The sequence below is a fragment of the Mobula hypostoma genome, chromosome 2, assembly GCF_963921235.1.
Source record: "Mobula hypostoma chromosome 2, sMobHyp1.1, whole genome shotgun sequence".
NCBI lineage: Eukaryota > Metazoa > Chordata > Chondrichthyes > Myliobatiformes > Myliobatidae > Mobula > Mobula hypostoma.
Genome location: NC_086098.1, coordinates 28,750,945 through 28,769,720, shown reverse-complemented (window position 1 = coordinate 28,769,720; position 18,776 = coordinate 28,750,945). Strand labels below are relative to the sequence as shown.

General features: G+C 43.4%; 1 protein-coding gene across 2 annotated transcripts in view; it reads right to left on the bottom strand.

Annotated features, from left to right (window-relative positions):
* LOC134338749 (ectonucleotide pyrophosphatase/phosphodiesterase family member 3-like) overlaps positions 1-18,776 on the bottom strand; it is a 103,550-nt gene that overhangs the window by 32,408 nt on the left and 52,366 nt on the right. For both annotated transcript variants that reach the window (XM_063034802.1, XM_063034795.1), the window contains one exon: positions 17,197-17,327. In XM_063034802.1, coding sequence (XP_062890872.1) covers positions 17,197-17,327 — 131 coding nt within the window. The remainder of the gene's footprint in view (positions 1-17,196; positions 17,328-18,776) is intronic.

Here is an 18,776-nt window from a genome sequence, read left to right as displayed (position 1 = left end):
CTGCCATGAATTTGCCCACTCACCCAACCTATCCAAGTCACCCTGCATCCTCTTAGCATCCTCCTCACAGCTAACACTGCCACGCAGCTTCGTGTCATCCGCAAACTTGGAGATGCTGCATTTAATTCCCTCATCCAAGTCATTAATATATATTGTAAACAACTGGAGTCCCAGCACTGAGCCTTGCGGTACCCCACTAGTCACCGCCTGCCATTCTGAAAAGTTCCCGTTTATTCCCACTCTTTGCTTCCTGTCTGCTAACCAATTCTCCACCCACACCAATACCTTACCCCCAATACTGTGTGCTTTAAGTTTGCACACTAATCTCCTGTGTGGGACCTTGTCAAAAGCCTTTTGAAAATCCAAATATACCACATCCACTGGTTCTCCCCTATCCACTCTACTAGTTACATCCTCAAAAAATTCTATGAGATTCGTCAGACATGTTTTCCTTTCACAAATCCATGCTGACTTTGTCCGATGATTTCACCGCTTTCCAAATGTGCTGTTATCACATCTTTGATAACTGACTCTAGCATTTTCCCCACCACCGATGTTAGGCTAACCGGTCTATAATTTCTCTCTCCCTCCTTTTTTAAAAAGTGGAGTTACATTAGCCACCCTCCAATCCTCAGGAACTAGTCCAGAATCTAACGAGTTTTGAAAAATTATCACTAATGCATCCGCTATTTCTTGGGCTACTTCCTTAAGCACTCTAGGATGCAGACCATCTGGCCCTGGGGATTTATCTACCTTTAATCCCTTCAATTTACCTAACACCACTTTCCTACTAACATGTATTTCGCTCAGTTCCTCCATCTCACTGGACCCTCTGTCCCCTACTATTTCTGGAAGATTATTTATGTCCTCCTTAGTGAAGACAGAACCAAAGTAATTATTCAATTGGTCTGCCATGACCTTGCTCCCCATAATCAATTCACCTGTTTCTGTCTGCAGGGGACCTACATTTGTCTTTACCAGTCTTTTCCTTTTCACATATCTATAAAAGCTTTTACAGTCCGTTTTTATGTTCCCTGCCAGTTTTCTCTCATAATCTTTTTTCCCCTTCCTAATTAAGCCCTTTGTCCTCCTCTGCTGAACTCTGAATTTCTCCCAGTCCTCAGGTGAGCCACTTTCTCTGGCTAATTTGTATGCTTCTTCTTTGGAATTGATACTATCCCTAATTTCTCTTGTCAGCCACGGGTGCACTACCTTCCTTGATTTATTCTTTTGCCAAACTGGGATGAACAATTGTTGTAGTTCATCCATGCAACCTTTAAATGCTTGCCATTGCATATCCACCGTCAATCCTTTAAGTGTCATTTGCCAGTCTATCTTAGCTAATTCACGTCTCATACCTTCAAAGTTACCCCTCTTTAAGTTCAGAACCTTTGTTTCCAAATTAACTATGTCACTCTCCATCTTAATGAAGAATTCCACCATATTATGTTCACTCTTACCCAAGGGGCCTCTCACGACAAGATTGCTAATTAACCCTTCCTCGTTGCTCAAAACCCAGTCCAGAATAGCCTGCTCTCTAGTTGGTTCCTCGACATGTTGGTTCAAAAAACCATCCCGCATACATTCCAAGAAATCCTCTTCCTCAGCACCTTTACCAATTTGGTTCACCCAATCTACATGTAAATTGAAGTCACCCATTATAACTGCTGTTCCTTTATTGCACACATTTCTAATTTCCTGTTTAATACCATCTCCGACCTCACTACTACTGTTAGGTGGCCTGTACACAACTCCCACTAGCGTCTTCTGCCCCTTAGTGTTACGCAGCTCTACCCATATCGATTCCACATCTTCCCGGCTTATGTCCTTCCTTTCTATTGCGTGAATCTCTTCTTTAACCAGCAACGCCACCCCACCTCCCCTTCCTTCTTGTCTATCCCTCCTGAATATTGAATATCCCTGAACGTTGAGCTCCCATCCCTGGTCACCCTGGAGCCATGTCTCTGTGATCCCAACTATATCATAATCATTAATAACAATCTGCACTTTCAATTCATTCACCTTATTACGAATGCTCCTTGCATTGACACACAAAGCCTTCAGGCGCTCTTTTACAACTCTCTTAGCCCTTATACAATTATGCTGAAAAGTGGCCCTTTTTAATGCTTGCCCTGGATTTGTCGGCCTGCCACTTTTACTTTTCTCCTTAGTACTTTTTGCTTCTATCCTCACTTTACACCCCTCTGTCTCTCTGCACTGGTTCCCATCCCCCTGCTGTGAACTGACCTCCTCACGCCTAGCCTCTTTAATTTGATTCCCACCCCCCAACCATTCTAGTTTAAAGTCACCTCAGTAGCCCCCGCTAATCTCCCTGCCAGGATATTGGTCCCCCTAGGATTCAAGTGTAACCCGTCCTTTTTGTACAGGTCACGCCTGCGCCAAAAGAGGTCCCAATGATCCAAAAACTTGAATCCCTGCCCCCTGCTCCAATCCCTCAGCCACCCATTTATCCTCCACCTCATCGCATTCCTACGCTCACTGTCGCGTGGCACAGGCAGTAATCCTGAGATTACTACCTTTGCGGTCCTTTTCCTCAACTCCCTACCTTGCTCCCTATATTCTCCTTTCAGGACCTCATCCCTTTTCCTACCTATGTCATTGGTACCTATATGTACCACGACCTCTGGCTCCTCACCCTCCCACTTCAGGATATCTTGGACACGATCAGAAATATCCCGGACCCTGGCACCAGGGAGGCAAACTACCATCCGGATCTCTGGACTGCGTCCACAGAATTGCCTATCTGACCCCCTTACTATTGAGTCCCCTATCACAACTGCCCTCCTCTTCCTTGCCCTACCCTTCTGAGCTACAGGGCCAGACTCTGTGCCGGAGGCACGGCCACTGTTGCTTCCCCCGGGTAAGCTGTCCCCCCCAACAGCACTCAAACAGGAGTACCTGTTGTTAAGGGGCACAGCCACCGGGGTACTCCCTATTACCTGACTTTTCCCCTTCCCCCTCCTAACCGTGACCCACTTGTCTGCCTCCCGTGGCCCCGGCGTGACTACCTGCCTGCAACTCCTCTCTATCACCTCCTCACTCTCCCTGACCAGACGAAGGTCATCGAGCTGCAGCTCCAGTTCCGTAACGCGGTCCCTTAGGAGCTGCATCTCAATGTACTTGGCGCAGATGTAGACGTCCGGGAGGCTGGGAGACTCCAGGGCCTCCCACATCCGACACCGAGAACAGCAAACGGCCCTCACACTCATACTGCCCCCTCCTCAAATAACAGCAGAAAATGAATGCCAAACCTTCCTCGCTTCGCCCGTTTCCGCCTAAGCATCCTATCAATGTCTCTCTGCAATCTGCGACAATCCTCTACCCTATGTACAACACCACCAACCTTTGCGTCGTCTGCAAACTTGCCAATCCACCCTTCTACCCCCACATACAGGTCGTTAATAAAAATCACAAAAAGTAGAGGTCCCAGAACAGATCCTGTGGGACACCACTAGTCACAATCCTCCAATCTGAATGTACTCCCTCCACCACCACCCTCTGCCTTCTGCAGGCAAGCCAATTCTGAATCCACCTGGCCAAACTTCCCTGGATCCCATGCCTTCTGACTTTCTGAATAAGCCTACCGTGTGGAACCTTGTCAAATACCTTACTAAAATCCATATAGATCACATCCACTGCACTACCCTCATCTATATGCCTGGTCACCATCTCAAAGAGCTCTATCAGGCTTGTTAGACATGATCTGCCCTTCACAAAACCAGGCTGACTGTCCCTGATCAGACCATGATTCTCTAAATGCCCATAGATCCTATCTCTAATAATCTTTTCCAACGGCTTTCCCACGACAGACATAAGGCTCACTGGTCTATAATTACCTGGATTATCCCTACTACGTTTTTTGAACAAGGGGACAACTTTTGCCTCCCTCCAATCCTCCGATACCTTTCCCGTGGACAATGAGGACATAAACATCCTAGCCAGAGGCTCAGCAATCTCTTCCCTTGCCTTGTGGAGCAGCCTGAGGAATATTACGTCAGGGCCCAGGAACTTATCTATCCTAATGTATTTTAACAACTCCAACACCTCCTCTCCCTTAATATCAACATGCTCCAGAACATCAACCTCACTCATATTGTCCTCACCGTCATCAAGTTCCCTCTCATTGGTGAATACCGAAGAGAAGTATTCATTGACAACCTTGCTCACTTCCACAGCCTCCAGGCACATCTTCCCACCTTTATCTCTAATCGGTCCTACCTTCACTCCTGTCACCCTTTTGTTCTTCACATAATTGAAGAATGCCTTGGGGTTTTCCTTTACCCTACTTGCCAAGGCCTTCTCATGCCCCCTTCTTGCTCTTCTCAGCCCCTTCTTAACCTCCTTTCTTGCTTCCCTATATTCCTCAATAGATCCATCTGATCCTTGCTTCCTAAACCTCATGTATGCTGCCTTCATCCACCTGACTAGATTTTCCACCTCACTTGTCACCCATGGTTCCTTCACCCTACCATTCTTTATCTTCCTCACTGGGACAAATTTATCTCTTACATCCCGCAAGAGATCTCTAAACATCGACCACATGTCCATAGTACATTTCCCTGCAAAAACATCATCCCAATTCACACCCACAAGTTCTAGCCTTATAGCCTCATAATTTGCCCTTCCCCAATTAAAAATTTTCCTGTCCTCTCTGATTCTATCCTTTTCCGTGATAATGCTGAAGGCCAGGGAGCAGTAGTCACTGTCCCCCAGATGCTCACCCACTGAAAGTTCTGTGACCTGACCCAGTTCATTACCTAGTACTAGATCTAGTATGGCATTCCCCCTAGTCGGCCTGTCCACATACAAGAATCCATCCTGGACACACTTAACAAACTCTGCCCCATCTAAACCCTTGGAACTAATCAGGTGCCAATCAATATTAGGGAAGTTAAAGTCATCCATGTTAACAACCCCGTTATTTTTGCACCTTTCCAAAATCTGCCTCCCGATCTGCTCCTCTGTATCTCTGCTGCTACCAGAGGGCCTATAGAATACCCCCAGTAGAGTAACTGCTCCCTTCCTGTTCCTGACTTCCACCCATATTGACTCAAAAGAGGATCCTGCTGCATTACCCACCCTTTCTGTAGCTGTAATAGTATCCCTGACCAGTAATGCCACCCCTCCTCCCCTTTTTCTGCCCTCTCTATCCCTTTTAAAGCACTGAAATCCAGGAATATTGAGAATCCATTTCTGCCCTGGTGCCAGCCAAGTCTCTGTAATGGCCACTACATTATAATTCCATGTATGTATCCAAGCTCTCGGTTCATCACCTTTGTTCCTGATGCTTCTTGCATTGAGGTACACACACTTCAGCCCTTCTACCTTACTGCCTTTACACCATTTATTCTGCTTCTCTTTCCTCAAAGCCTCTCTATATGTTAGATCTGGCTTTAGTCCATGCACTTCTTTCACTGCTCTATCGCTCCAGGTCCCATCCCCCTTCCAAATTAGTTTAAACCCTCCCGAACCATGCTAGCAAACCTACCTGCAAGGATATTGCTCCCCCTCGAGTTCAGGTGCAACCCTTCCAATCTGTACAGGTCCCACCTTCCCCAGAAGAGATCCCAATTATCCAAAAATCTAAAACCCTGCTCCCTGCACCAACTCCTCAGCCACACATTCAACTGCCATCTCCTCCAATTCTTACCATCACTGTCACGTAGCACTGGCAACAATCCTGAGAACGCTACCCTTGAGGTCCTGTTCTTCAGCCTTCTGCCTAGTTCCCGAAACTCACACTTCAGGACCTCATCCCTCTTCCTGCCTATGTCGTTGGTACCAACATGTATCACGACTTCTGGTTGCTTTCCCTCTCGTACCAGTATGTCGTGCACCCGGTCAGAGACATCCCGGACCCTGGCACCCGGGAGGCAACAAACTATGCGGGTGTCCTTCTCACGTCCACAAAATCTCCTGTCTGCTCCCCTGACTATAGAGTCTCCAATGATGACAGCTCTCCTCTTCTCCGTCCCACCCTTCTGCACCACAGGGTCAGACTCAGTGCCGGAGGCCCTGCCACTGTGGCTCACACCTGGTCAGTCGTCCCCGCCAACAGTATCCAGGACGGTAAGCTTATTATTCAGGGGAATGGGTACAGGGGTGCTCTGCACTACCTGTCCGGTCACCTTCGCTTTCCCCCCTCTGACTGTCACCCAACAACCTGCTTCCGACAGCCTAGATGTGACTACCTCCCTGTAGCTCTCATCTATGACTGCCTCATTCTCCCTTATGAGTCGAAGGTCATCCAACTGCTGCTCCAGATTCCTTACACGGTCTTCCAGATCGCCCAGCTGTATGCACTTCTGGCAGATCTGACTCTGCGGTAGAGGGGCGTTCCCCCAAGACTGCCACATCTCACATGAGAGGCACATCACCGTCTCAGAGGGCATTGTAATGACTAACTGCGAGCTTGCTTGTCCCCTGCCTCTTCTCGTCGAAGCTTCTTGAGTCAAAGCCTCAAAGCTCTACTCCTTCACTGGCCCACTCACGCTCTGGCCGCTTTCCAGTGAGTGTCAGAATGTGCTGTCCAATGTGCTGTCAGAAACTCTGTAGACATTCTGATAGAAACCTATTTCACACGAGATGGGTTATCTGAGGTCCCCTCCCCTCCAAGTCACTGACCACAAGGCTGCACCTACTTCAGTTGGAAGTTGGCTTATCTGCTACGTGCTTAGCCCCCTGCTCTACTCACTTTATACTTATGACTGTGAGGCTAAGCACAGCTCCAATGCCATATTTAAGTTTGCTGATGACACCACTATCATTGGCCAAATCAATGGTGGTGACAAATCAGCACATGGGGGGAGGGAGATGGAAAACTTGGCTGAAAGGTGCCATACCAACAACCTTTCACACAATGACCAAGGAGTTGGTTACTGACTTCAGGAGAAGGAAACCGGTCCTCATTGGGGGATCAGAGGTGGGGAGGGTCAGCAACTTTAAATTCCTCGGTGATATCATTTCAGAGGTTCTGTCCCAGCACGCAACTACCATTACCAAGAAAGCACGGCAGCGCCTCTACCTTCTTAGAAGTTTGCGAAAATTTGGCCTGTCAAAGTTCTATAGATGCACTGTGGAGAGTATATAGACTGGTTGCACCACAGCTGGTATGGAAGCACCAATACCCTTGAATGGAAATGCCTGCAAAAAGCAGTGGATACAGCCAAGTCCATCATGGGTAAAGCCCTCCCCACCTTGACCACATCCATACGGAGCGCTGTTGCAGGAAAGCAGCATCCATCATCAAGGACCCCCACCATCCAGGCCATGCTCTCTTCTCACTGCTGCCATTGGGAAGAAGGTATAGGAGCTTCAGTCCTCACACCATCAGGTTCAGGAACAGTTATTACCCTTCAACCATCAGGCCCTTGAACCAAAGGGGATAACTTCACTCACGCTGTCACTGAACGGTTCTCATAACCCTTATGAACTCACTTTCAAGGACTCTTCATCCCAGGTTCTCTAGATTTATTGCTTATTTATTTATTATTACTATTATTTTCTTTCTTTATGTATTTGCAATTTGTTTTGCACGCTGGTTCTTTGTCTGCCCTGTTGGGTGCAGTCCTTCATTGATCTTGTTGTGTTTCTTGTATTTACTGTGAATGCCCACAAGAAAATGAATCTCAGTGTAGGGTTAGTATATGGTGGCACAGATGTACTTTGATAATAAATTTATTTTGATATCCAGATCATTGTCAACTCACACTGAAGTTACTAAGGAATCCAACAGAAATACTAATAGGGACCTTAATCATTCAGAAGCTACCCAAAAAATCCATGTTTTATGCTGAAAAAATTAACAAAAACTAATAAGTTTAGCTTTGTAAAAAATCTTGGTAAATACTGATTGATCTGAAACTTAACTGCTTTTTCCTCCACAGATATTGTCTGACCTGCTCAGTATTTCCAGCATTTTCTGTTTATATATCAAACCTTCAGCTTTTGAAGTTTTATTTTAACTTTTTTCAACTTATTTAAATATCATTACCCAATGAAAGAATGATGTGCATTGAAAAAGCAACCTTCCCATCTTTTACGATTAATTGCTGTTGAAGTGCAATCACTGATAAAATGGAGGAAACAAGGCTGACATTTGGTACCCAATTATCTCCCACAAACAGAGGTTGGTAACTTGTCTTTTCTATAATATTGTGTAAGGGACAAATATTGGCTGGGGTGCTGGAGTTAAAGCATTTGTTCTTCATTATACAGCAGGCAGCGGAGTTTGCATGCTGCGGAGTGAGTCGGGAGCAGAGTGAAGGCTTAAGGGCTTCGGCTCAACGGGCTTAGGCGGAAACGGGCGAGGTGAGGAAGGTTTGGTATGCATTTTTTGTTGTTATTTGAGGAAAGGGGCAGTATGAGTGTGAGGGCAGTTTGTTGTTCTCGGTGCTGGATGTGGGAGGTCCTGGGGTCTCCAAGCCTCCCGGACACCCACATTTGCGCCAGGTGCGCCGAGATGCAGCTCCTAAGGGACCGCGTTAGGGAACTGGAGCTGCAGCTCGATGACCTTCGTCTGGTCAGGGAGAGTGAGGAGTTGATAGAGAGGAGTTACAGGCAGGTAGTCACACCAGGGCCACGGGAAGCAGACAAGTGGGTCATGGCTAGGAGGGGGAAGGGGAAGAGTCAGGTAATAGAGAGTACCCCGGTGCCTGTGCCCCTTGACAATAGATACTCCTGGAAAAAATTTTAGATTTAAATCTTTCTCAGAAAAGTGTTATAGCAATTATATATAATATAATTATAAATGTATGTCCTGATGTTTCAAATAAAATTAAAGCTGATTGGGAAAGAGAACTTAAGATTATTATACCGATTGAAAAATGGGAAAAAATTCTTCAATTGGTGAATTTATCCTCTGTATGTGCTAAACATGTGCTGATACAGTTTAAAGTAGTGCACAGGGCTCACATGTCCAAAGATAAACTATCTCATTATTGTTCTTATATTAATCCAATATGTGACAGATGACATTTCGAGATAGCTTCTTTAACTCACATGTTTTGGTCATGTCCTTTGTTGGAAAAATATTGGAAAGACATTTTGACATTATTTCAATGGTTTTGAATATAGACTTACAACCTCATCCAATTACTACTATCTTTGGACTACCTATGATAGATTCAAATTATTTAACATCTTCAGCACACAGGATGATTGCATTTCTTACTCTAATGGCTAGAAGATCCATTTTGCTGAATTGGAAAGAGATTAACCCTCCTACTGTATTTCATTGGTTTTCACAAACTATGGTGTGTTTGAATTTGGAGAAAATTAGAAGTGCGGTTTATGACCCTTCCATTAGATTTGAAAAAACTTGGAGGTCATTCATTCAGCATTTTCATTTGATGTAATTTGACCATTTCCAAACTTGTTTTATTTCTCTGTACTGTTGTTGGAGGGGAATGGAGTCGTCGACACTAAGGTTTTCTTCTTTCCCATTTTTAAGTTGTTAGTACTGCCCAAGTCTTTTAGTTTAGTTGACTAATTCTGTTTAGTTTAGTTTTTTTTGGGATGGGGTTTTTTTCTATTTTTTTTTCTTTTTCATGATTTTTCTTCAGTTTTTTTTGCCCTGTATTATTCATTGTTATTCTACACGATTGGGAGCTTTGTAAATTTATACCATTTGGTCTTACAATTACTCATTTTAAGTGCAACAATGTATCTCCTACTATTTGAATTATTGCTATGTTATGTTTTCATTCTATGAAATTAATAAAAAGATTGAAAAAGAAAAGACAATAGGTACTCCTGTTTGAGTACTGTTGGGGGGGACAGCTTACCCGGGGGAAGTGACAGTGGCCGTGCCTCCGGCACAGAGCCCGGCCCTGTAGCTCAGAAGGGTAGGGAAAGGAAGAGGAGGGCAGTAGTAATAGGTGACTCGATAGTAAGGGGGTCAGATAGGCGATTCTGTGGATGCAGTCCAGAGACCCGGATGGTAGTTTGCCTCCCTGGTGCCAGGGTCCGGGATATTTCTGATCGCGTCCAAGATATCCTGAAGTGGGAGGGTGAGGAGCCAGAGGTCGTGGTACATATAGGTACCAATGACATAGTAGGAAAACGGAAGAGGTCCTGAAAGGAGAATATAGGGAGTTAAGAAAAAGTTAAGAATCTCGGGATTACTGCCTGTGCTACGCGACAGTGAGAGTAGGAATGCAATGAAGTGGAGGATAAATGCGTGGCTGAGGGATTGGAGCAGGGGGCAGAGATTCAAGTTTTTGGATCATTAGGACCTCTTTTGGCGCAGGTGTGACCTGTACAAAAAGGACGGGTTACACTTGAATCCTAGGGGGACCAATATCCTGGCAGGGAGATTTGCGAGGGCTACTGAGGTAACTTTAAACTAGAATGGTTGCGGGGGGGGGGTGGGAATTAAATTAAAGAGACTAGGAGAGAGAAGGTTAGTTCACAACAGGGGGATGGGAACAAGTGCAGAGAGACAGAGGGGTGTAAAATGAGGGTAGAAGCAAAAAGTAGTAAGGTGAAAAGTAAAAGTGGCAGGCCGGCAAATCCAGGGCAAGTATCAAAAAGGGCCACTTTTCAACATAATTGTATGAGGGCTAAGAGAGTTGTAAAAGCGTGCCTGAAGGCTTTGTGTGTCAATGCAAGGAGCATTCGTAACAAAGTGGGTAAATTAAAAGTGCAGATTGTTATTAATGAATATGATGTAGTTGGGATCACAGAGACATGGCTCCAGGGTGACCAAGGATGGGAGCTCAACATTCAGGGATATTCAATATTCAGGAGGGATAGACATGAAAGAAAAGGAGGTGGGGTAGCATTGCTAGTTAAAGAGGAGATTAATGCAATAGAAAGGAAGGACATTAGCCGGGAGGATGTGGAATCGATATGGGTAGAGCTGCATAACACTAAGGGGCAGAAAACGCTGGTGGGAATTGTGTACAGGCCACCTAACAGTAGTAGTGAGGTTGGGGATGGCATTAAACAGGAGATTAGAAATGCGTGCAATAAAGGAACAGCATTTATAATGGGTGACTTCAATCTACATATAGACTGAGTAAACCAAATTGGTAAGGGTGCTGAGGAAGAGGATTTCTTGGAATGTATGCAGGATGGTTTTTTGAACCAACATGTCGAGGAACCATCTGGAGAGCAGGCCATTCTGGACTGGGTTTTGAGCAATGAGGAAGGGTTAATTAGCAATCTTATTGTGAGAGGCCCCTTGGGTAAGAGTGACCATAATATGGTGGAATTCTTCATTAAGATGGAGAATGACATAGTTAATTCAGAAACAAAGGTTCTGAACTTAAAGAAGGGTAACTTTGAAGGTATGAGACGTGAATTAGCTAAGATAGGCTGGCAAATGATACTTAAAGGGTTGACGGTGGATATGCAATGGCAAGCATTTAAAGATTGCATGGATGAGCTACAACAATTGTTCATTCCAGTTTGGCAAAAGAATAAATCAGGGAAGGTAGTGCACCCGTGGCTAACAAGGAAAATTAGGGATAGTATCAATTCCAAAGAAGAAACACACAAATTAGCCAGAAAAAGTGGCTCACCTGACGACTGGGAGAAATTCAGAGTCCAGCAGAGGAGGACAAAGGGCTTAATTAGGAAAGGGAAAAGAGATTATGAGAGAAAACTGGCAGGGAACATAAAAACAGACTGTAAAAGCTTTTATAGATATGTGAAAAGAAAAAGATTGGTTAAGACAAATGTAGGTCCCTTACAGACAGAAACAGGTGAATTGATTATGGGGAACAAGGACATGGCAGACCAATTGAATATCTACTTTTGTTCTGTCTTCACTAATGAGGACATAAATAATCTTCCGGAAATAGTAGGGAACAGAGGGTCTAGTGAGATGGAGGAACTGAGGGAAATACATGTTAGTAGGGAAGTGGTGTTAGGTAAATTGAAGGAATTAAAGGCAGATAAATCCCCAGGGCCAAATGGTCTGCATCCCAGAGTGCTAAAGGAAGTAGCCCAAGAAATAGCGGATGCATTAGTGATAATTTTTCAAAACTCTTTAGATTCTGGACTAGTTCCTGAGGATTGGAGGGTGGCTAATGTAACTCCACTTTTTAAAAAAGGAGGGAGAGAGAAATTATAGACCGGTTAGCCTAACATCGGTGGTGGGGAAAATTCTAGAGTCAGTTATCAAAGGTGTGATAACAGCACATTTGGAAAGCGGTGAAATCATCGGACAAAGTCAGCATGGATTTGTGAAAGGAAAATCATGTCTGACGAATCTCATAGAATCTTTTGAGGATGTAACTAGTAGAGTGGATAGGGGAGAACCAGTGGATGTGGTATATTTGGATTTTCAAAAGGCTTTTGACAAGGTCCAACACAGGAGATTAGTGTGCAGACTTAGAGCACATGGTATTGGGGGTATGGTATTGATGTGGATAGAGAATTGGTTGGCAGACAGGAAGCAAAGAGTGGGAATAAACGGGACCTTTTCAGAATGGCAGGCAGTGACTAGTGGGTACCGCAAGGCTCATTGCTGGGACCCCAGTTGTTTACAATATATATTAATGACTTAGATGAGCGAATTAAATGCACCATTTCCAAGTTTGCGGATGACACGAAGCTGGGCGGCAGTGTTAGCTGTGAGGAGGATGCAGGGTGACTTGGATAGGTTAGGTGAGTGGGCAAATTCATGGCAGATGCAATTTAATGTGGATAAATGTGAGGTTATCCACTTTGGTGGCAAAAACAGGAAAACAGATTATTATCTGAATGGTAGCCGATTAGGAAAAGGGGAGGTGCAACAAGACCTGGGTGTCATTATACACCAGTCATTGAAAGTGGGCATGCAGGTACAGCAGGCGGTGAAAAAGGCGAATGGTATGCTGGCATTCATAGCAAGAGGATTCGAGTACAGGAGCAGGGAGGTACTACTGCAGTTGCACAAGGCCTTGGTAAGACCACACCTGGAGTATAATGTGCAGTTTTGGTCTCCTAATCTGAGGAAAGACATTCTTGCCATAGAGGGAGTACAAAGAAGGTTCACCAGATTGATTCCTGGGATGCCAGGACTTTCATATGATGAAAGACTGGATCGACTAGGCTTATACTCATTGGAATTTAGAAGATTGAGGGCGGATCTTATTGAAATGTATAAAATTCTAAAGGGATTGGACAGGCTAGATGCAGGAAGATTGTTCCCGATGTTGGGGAAGTCCAGAACAAGAGGTCACAGTTTAAGGATAAAGGGGAAGCCTTTTAGGACCGAGATTAGGAAAAACTTCTTCACACAGAGAGTGGTGAATCTGTGGAATTCTCTGCCACAGGAAACAGTTGAGGCCAGTTCATTGGCTATATTTAAGAGGGAGTTAGATATGGCCCTTGTGGCTAAAGGGATCGGGGGTATGGAGGGAAGGCTGGTACAGAGTTCTGAGTTGGATGATCAGCCATGATCATACTGAATGGCGGTGTAGGCTCAAAGAGCCGAATGGCCTACTCCTGCACCTATTTTCTATGTTTCTATGTTTCTTTGGTACTTTCCCATTGGGATTTTTTTTTACACCCTTAGGAAAGAGCAGACAGGTCTTTGGTTAATGTTACATTCCAACAGAGCATTATTAATTAGTACAACCTCAACAATTAGACACTGCTTTCATGCAATGTTTAATGTGGAACTTTCATTTAAATGTTGTTTCCTGGCATGCAGACACACTTACGAAAGTGTAATTTCAGTTTCCTTTTACATGATAACCAAGTTTGAAATGCAGCTTTTTGTAATATTTTATATCGAATGGTAACAATTGCAAAATGGCTTGCTATGTATTAAAACTTTCTCAAAGGCCTGAACTTGCAACAGAGTAATGATACTAACATGAAAATCATTAAATTTTAAATATTAGAATATGGATTGCTGCCATCTCCTTTGCCTTCCGTTCCATGTGCACTCAATATCTTGCTCAACTATCTTAAACGCAGAATGGTTTCCTTCCTTTCTCATAATTTTCTGATTTAAGATTATGACCTGTTTCTGAAACTGTTAACAATAACTATATAACAATTACTGCACAGAAACAGGCCATCTCGGCCTTTCTAGTCCGTGCCGAATGCTTACTCTCACCTAGTCCCACCGACCTGCACTCAGCCCATAACCCTCCATTCCTTTCCTGTCCATATACCTATCCAATTTAACTTTAAATGACAATATCAAACCTGCCTCTACCACTTCTGCTGGAAGCTCGTTCCACACAGCTACCACTCTCTGAGTAAAGAAGTTTCCCCTCATGTTACCCCTAAACTTTTGCCCCCTAACTCTCAACTCATATCCTCTTTGATGCCATCAATCATTTTACATGTCATTAAGACACCTCTCCAAATGACCAAACCAAAATCAAGATTCCTTTTACATTTTTCAGCCTTATTATTTAATTGAGATAGTGGTGAATAATTAATGACCTACATTACAGTAATAATGCTGAAGAATCATAGATGGCACAGACAGTGACCTCTCATCCCACCAAGTCTACACCATTTATAATAATTCTACACTCTTACCACTTTAGCTCTCCCCACCCTACCATGAACTTCCCCCAGATTCTACCATTCATCTGTACACTAGGTGCTACTTATAATGGACAGGTAACCTACCAATACACACATCTTTGGGATGTGGGGGGAACCCAGAGAACTATAATCCATAGTTTCATTTTTTTAAATTCTTAACAAGAATTTTTCAAACAATATATTGATGATACTATTTACCATCAGTTAAAGATTCTTCCCTTTGGAGTGTCATACAGCACCATGAACCAACTGACGGAGTATGGATGTAGCTGAAATTATTTCTAAATGTTTCAGATAACAACACATGCACTTCAGGAAATAACAATGCCCAAAACTCAAAATATATACTGCACAACTGCGGAGCAAAAGGCAACTGAGGAGATTGGATTCAAGAATAGAAACAGAAAGTTGTTAGTGGTAGTGGGTTGGTGGGGGTGGGGATGCAGGGCGAGGGATTCTAAAAACAGAGGAAGAATTTTTATTTGCCGGTTTTGATATACAATTTCAAATAATGTCTTATCTCTCTAATAACCCGCATAAGAGATAGCTATTGCAAACAATAAATCTTGCTGGAACCCAGATCGTATCAACGATGGATTAATTAATGCTGATACAATTGTATTTCTAAGCTATATTAACTGTTCTGTTGTATATCTTACTGTACATACTATTTATTATAATTTGCACATTGCACATTCAGATGGAGATGTAACGTAAAGATTTTTACTCCTCATGTATGTGAAGGATGTAAGAAATAAAGTCAGTTCAATTCAATTCTTTACAGAGACAGTACGTTCACAATCTAGCACTGGATGAGAAATGCCTCGGTTTATTGCCAGATAGAGAGAATATGATTAATATATTATTATAAAACATAGACTAGGTTTTATGGGGTGCTATGTAGAATTCTGGTTGTTATTTAAGGAAAATGTGATTGCAGCACAGGGGCTGAAGAGAAAATTCACCATGATCTTGTCTGTGATGGAGAGTTTCAGTTCCTAAGAGAGATTGCATAGGCTGGGCTTGTTCTCCTTGGAGCAGAGGTGACTGAGAGGGGATCAGACACATATACAAGATTATGAGGAACCTAGCAAAGATAGAAAATAGGAAATGTTTCCCTATACCAGAGATATCTAAAAATAGAGGGCATAGGTTTAGGATAAGTGCTAACAGGTTTGAGGGTATAGGTTTAGGATAAGTATTTGCAGTTCAAGGGTATAGGTTGAGGATAAGTGTTAGCGGGTCAATTGGAAATTTGACAAAGAACTCTTTCACCGAGATGGTGGTTGGAATCTGGAAAGTACTGCCTGAGTGGATGGTAAATGCAGGTCCTCCCACAATAATTAGGAAATACCTAGGCATGCATTTTAATTGCTAATATGCAGAAGACTACAGACCAGATACTGGAAAATGGAATTAGTATAGATGTGTTAGGTCAGCATGGACATGGTGAGCTGAAGTGCCTGTTTTTGTGCTGTATGAACCTGTGGCTCTGATACATTTATTAGAAGATATGTTGAAGGTTTATTAGAGATAAATACTGAGAAAGAAGCAGGCTATTAAGAACTTAGAATTAAAACCTAAAGTTGAATAAAGTATGAATGAGAATATTAGAGAACAAAGCATCTCAACATTCCGGAAAATCAGAGTGGCATCAGATAAATATCTAGTCTTTCAAAGCCCAACCCTACAAGGATGTTGCCTGGATTGGGGAGCATGCCTTATGAGAACAGATTGAGTGAACTCAGCCTTTTCTCCTTGGGGCAACGGAGGATGAGAGGTGAACTGATAGAGGTATATAAGATGAGAGGCATTGATCGTGTGGATAGTCAGAGGCTTTTTCCCAGGGCTGAAATGGCTGCCACAAGAGGACACAGGTTTAAGGTGCTGGGGAGTAGGTACAGAGGAGATGTCAGGGTTAAGTTTTTCACTCAGAGAGTGGTGAGTGCGTGGAATGGGCTGCCGGCAATTCTGGTGGAGGCAGATACGATAGGGTTTTTTAAGAGACTTTTGGATAGGTACATGGAGCTCAGAAAAATAGAGGGCTATAGGTAAGCCTAGTAATTTCTAAGGTAGGGACATGTTCGGCACAACTTTGTGGGTTGTAGGGCCTGTATTGTGCTGTAGGTTTTCTATGTTTCTATATCCCTGTCATGAAAGGCGGAAACAGAAGGCTGGGGTGAAGCTGTAGAGCCCAATCCCCCGTACAGTGGATATAAGGGATTACAGAAACATAGATAAACTCCAACCATACCATTGACTTTGATGATGGAGGTGGGAGGTTATACATGGCCGATGCTCCACTAGGAGCTTAGGGGCCAAGAAGAAGAAGATAAATGTCAAGAACATTCTAAACAAAAGTGTGGAGAGAAATGATTTGCTACCAGTAAGGTATGGCTTAAATTTAGATAGAAATAGGACATCAATAAGGATGAAACTATCATATTCTGGAAGACAACCGGGAGAATGGGAAACAGGAGGTAGAACGGCACTACTAATGAAATATTATTTCACACTGCTAGAATGTTGTAAGAGTTCTAACAAGATACTGTCTACATGGGAAAAATCAGGAAAGAGAAGGGAAAAAATGGTACAATTCTTTGTTTCCATTACAGATAACCGAACAGTAGAAATTGGAGAGAGGTGAAAACACCATGACTAAATAAAATGACATACCGTGCAGCCTGCCATTGCTTATCCAAGTACAGATGGACCTCCTTACTTATCCTTCTGTTGTTGGCATAGTGGAAACGTTTTGGCAGCTCATATGCCATATAAGGTATAAAATGCTGGTTGGAGAATCTGCACTAAAGGAGTATTAAATAGGTATTAGAAAAAAATGTTAACTTTATTTTTAATACATTTTGTTATTATAATAAATCCTGTTTGCTTTTATAAGACCATAACATATAGGAGCAGAATTAGGCCATTTGGCCCATCGAGTCTGCTCCACCATTTCACCATGGCTGATCCAATTTTCCTCTCAGCCCCAATCTCCTGCCTCCCCGCCCCACCCCTGTATCTCTTCATGCCCTGACCAATCAAGAATCTATCAACCTCTGCCATAAATATACATACAGACTTGGCCTCCCCAGCTGCCTGTGGCAACAAATTCCACAGATTCACTGCTCTCTGGCTGAAGAAATTCCTCTTTATCTCTGTTCTAAAAGGACACTCCTCTATTCTGAGGCTGTTCCCTCAGGGCTTTGGCTGTCCCACCATAGGAAACATCCTCTCCACATTGACACTCTCAAGGTCTTTCACTAATCGATAGGTTTCAATTAGGCCACCACTCATTCCTCTGACTTCCAGAGAATACAGGCCCAAGTCATAAAACTCTCTTCATATGGCAAACTGTTCAATTCTAGAATCATTTTCATGAACCTCCTTTGAACCCTCTTCAGTTTCAGCACATAAGGGGCTTAAAACTGCTCACAATACTCGAAGTGAGGCCTCACCAGTGTCAACATTAAAGTCTCAACATTACATCCTTGAACACATTGAATGTATACATTTTATACCATGAAAGAAAAATGTTTCCATAGGGAGCAGATTGTTTGCTGCTTAAAAAAATTGTCTCCTGTGGTCTAAATTATATTAATTTTAAGCTGCTTTATGATGTCATTTGATGAAGACAAGTCATTTATCACTTCATATAATTCTACTTGTTTTTTAGTGCTGCCTTATTAATGTGTTTACCAAATACTGTAAATCTGAAATAAAAGCAGGGAATGCTGGAATTCTCGGCAGGTTAACCACCATTTACAAAGAGTAACATTTTCATAGTTAAGATTTCAAGTCAATGACCCTTTACCCAGGAGAAATTAAGAAACCAGCCAGCAGGGTATGATGCTATTGAAATAAGTGACAGTGCAGACTTTAACATCAAAGCAGCGAGCTGTTGTTCTCCCTCTCGATGTGGCAGGAGTGATCCCTCTCTCCTTTGTTAGTGAAAAGGAGAGCCTATGTCGAAGTGTTGGGATGAACAATGGTTTTTGATGGACTCCAGATCATGGTCTCCTTGGGAGTTTCCTATTGCTTGCGTGATGGGTAGTGTGTTTGCTGAAGCAGGAAGGTGGGGGGGGAAGAAGGGGAAGGGAGAGAGGGAAGGGGGAGGGGGAGGGCAGGGTAGATGCTTTGCTGCTTCTTGTGTGTTGGAGTGGGAGGGGAGAGCTTTGGGGTTCTAACATTTTTCTGTCATTCCTTCTTTGGGGTTTTTTCTTCTGTTTCATGGATGTTTGTGAAGAGTAAAAGTT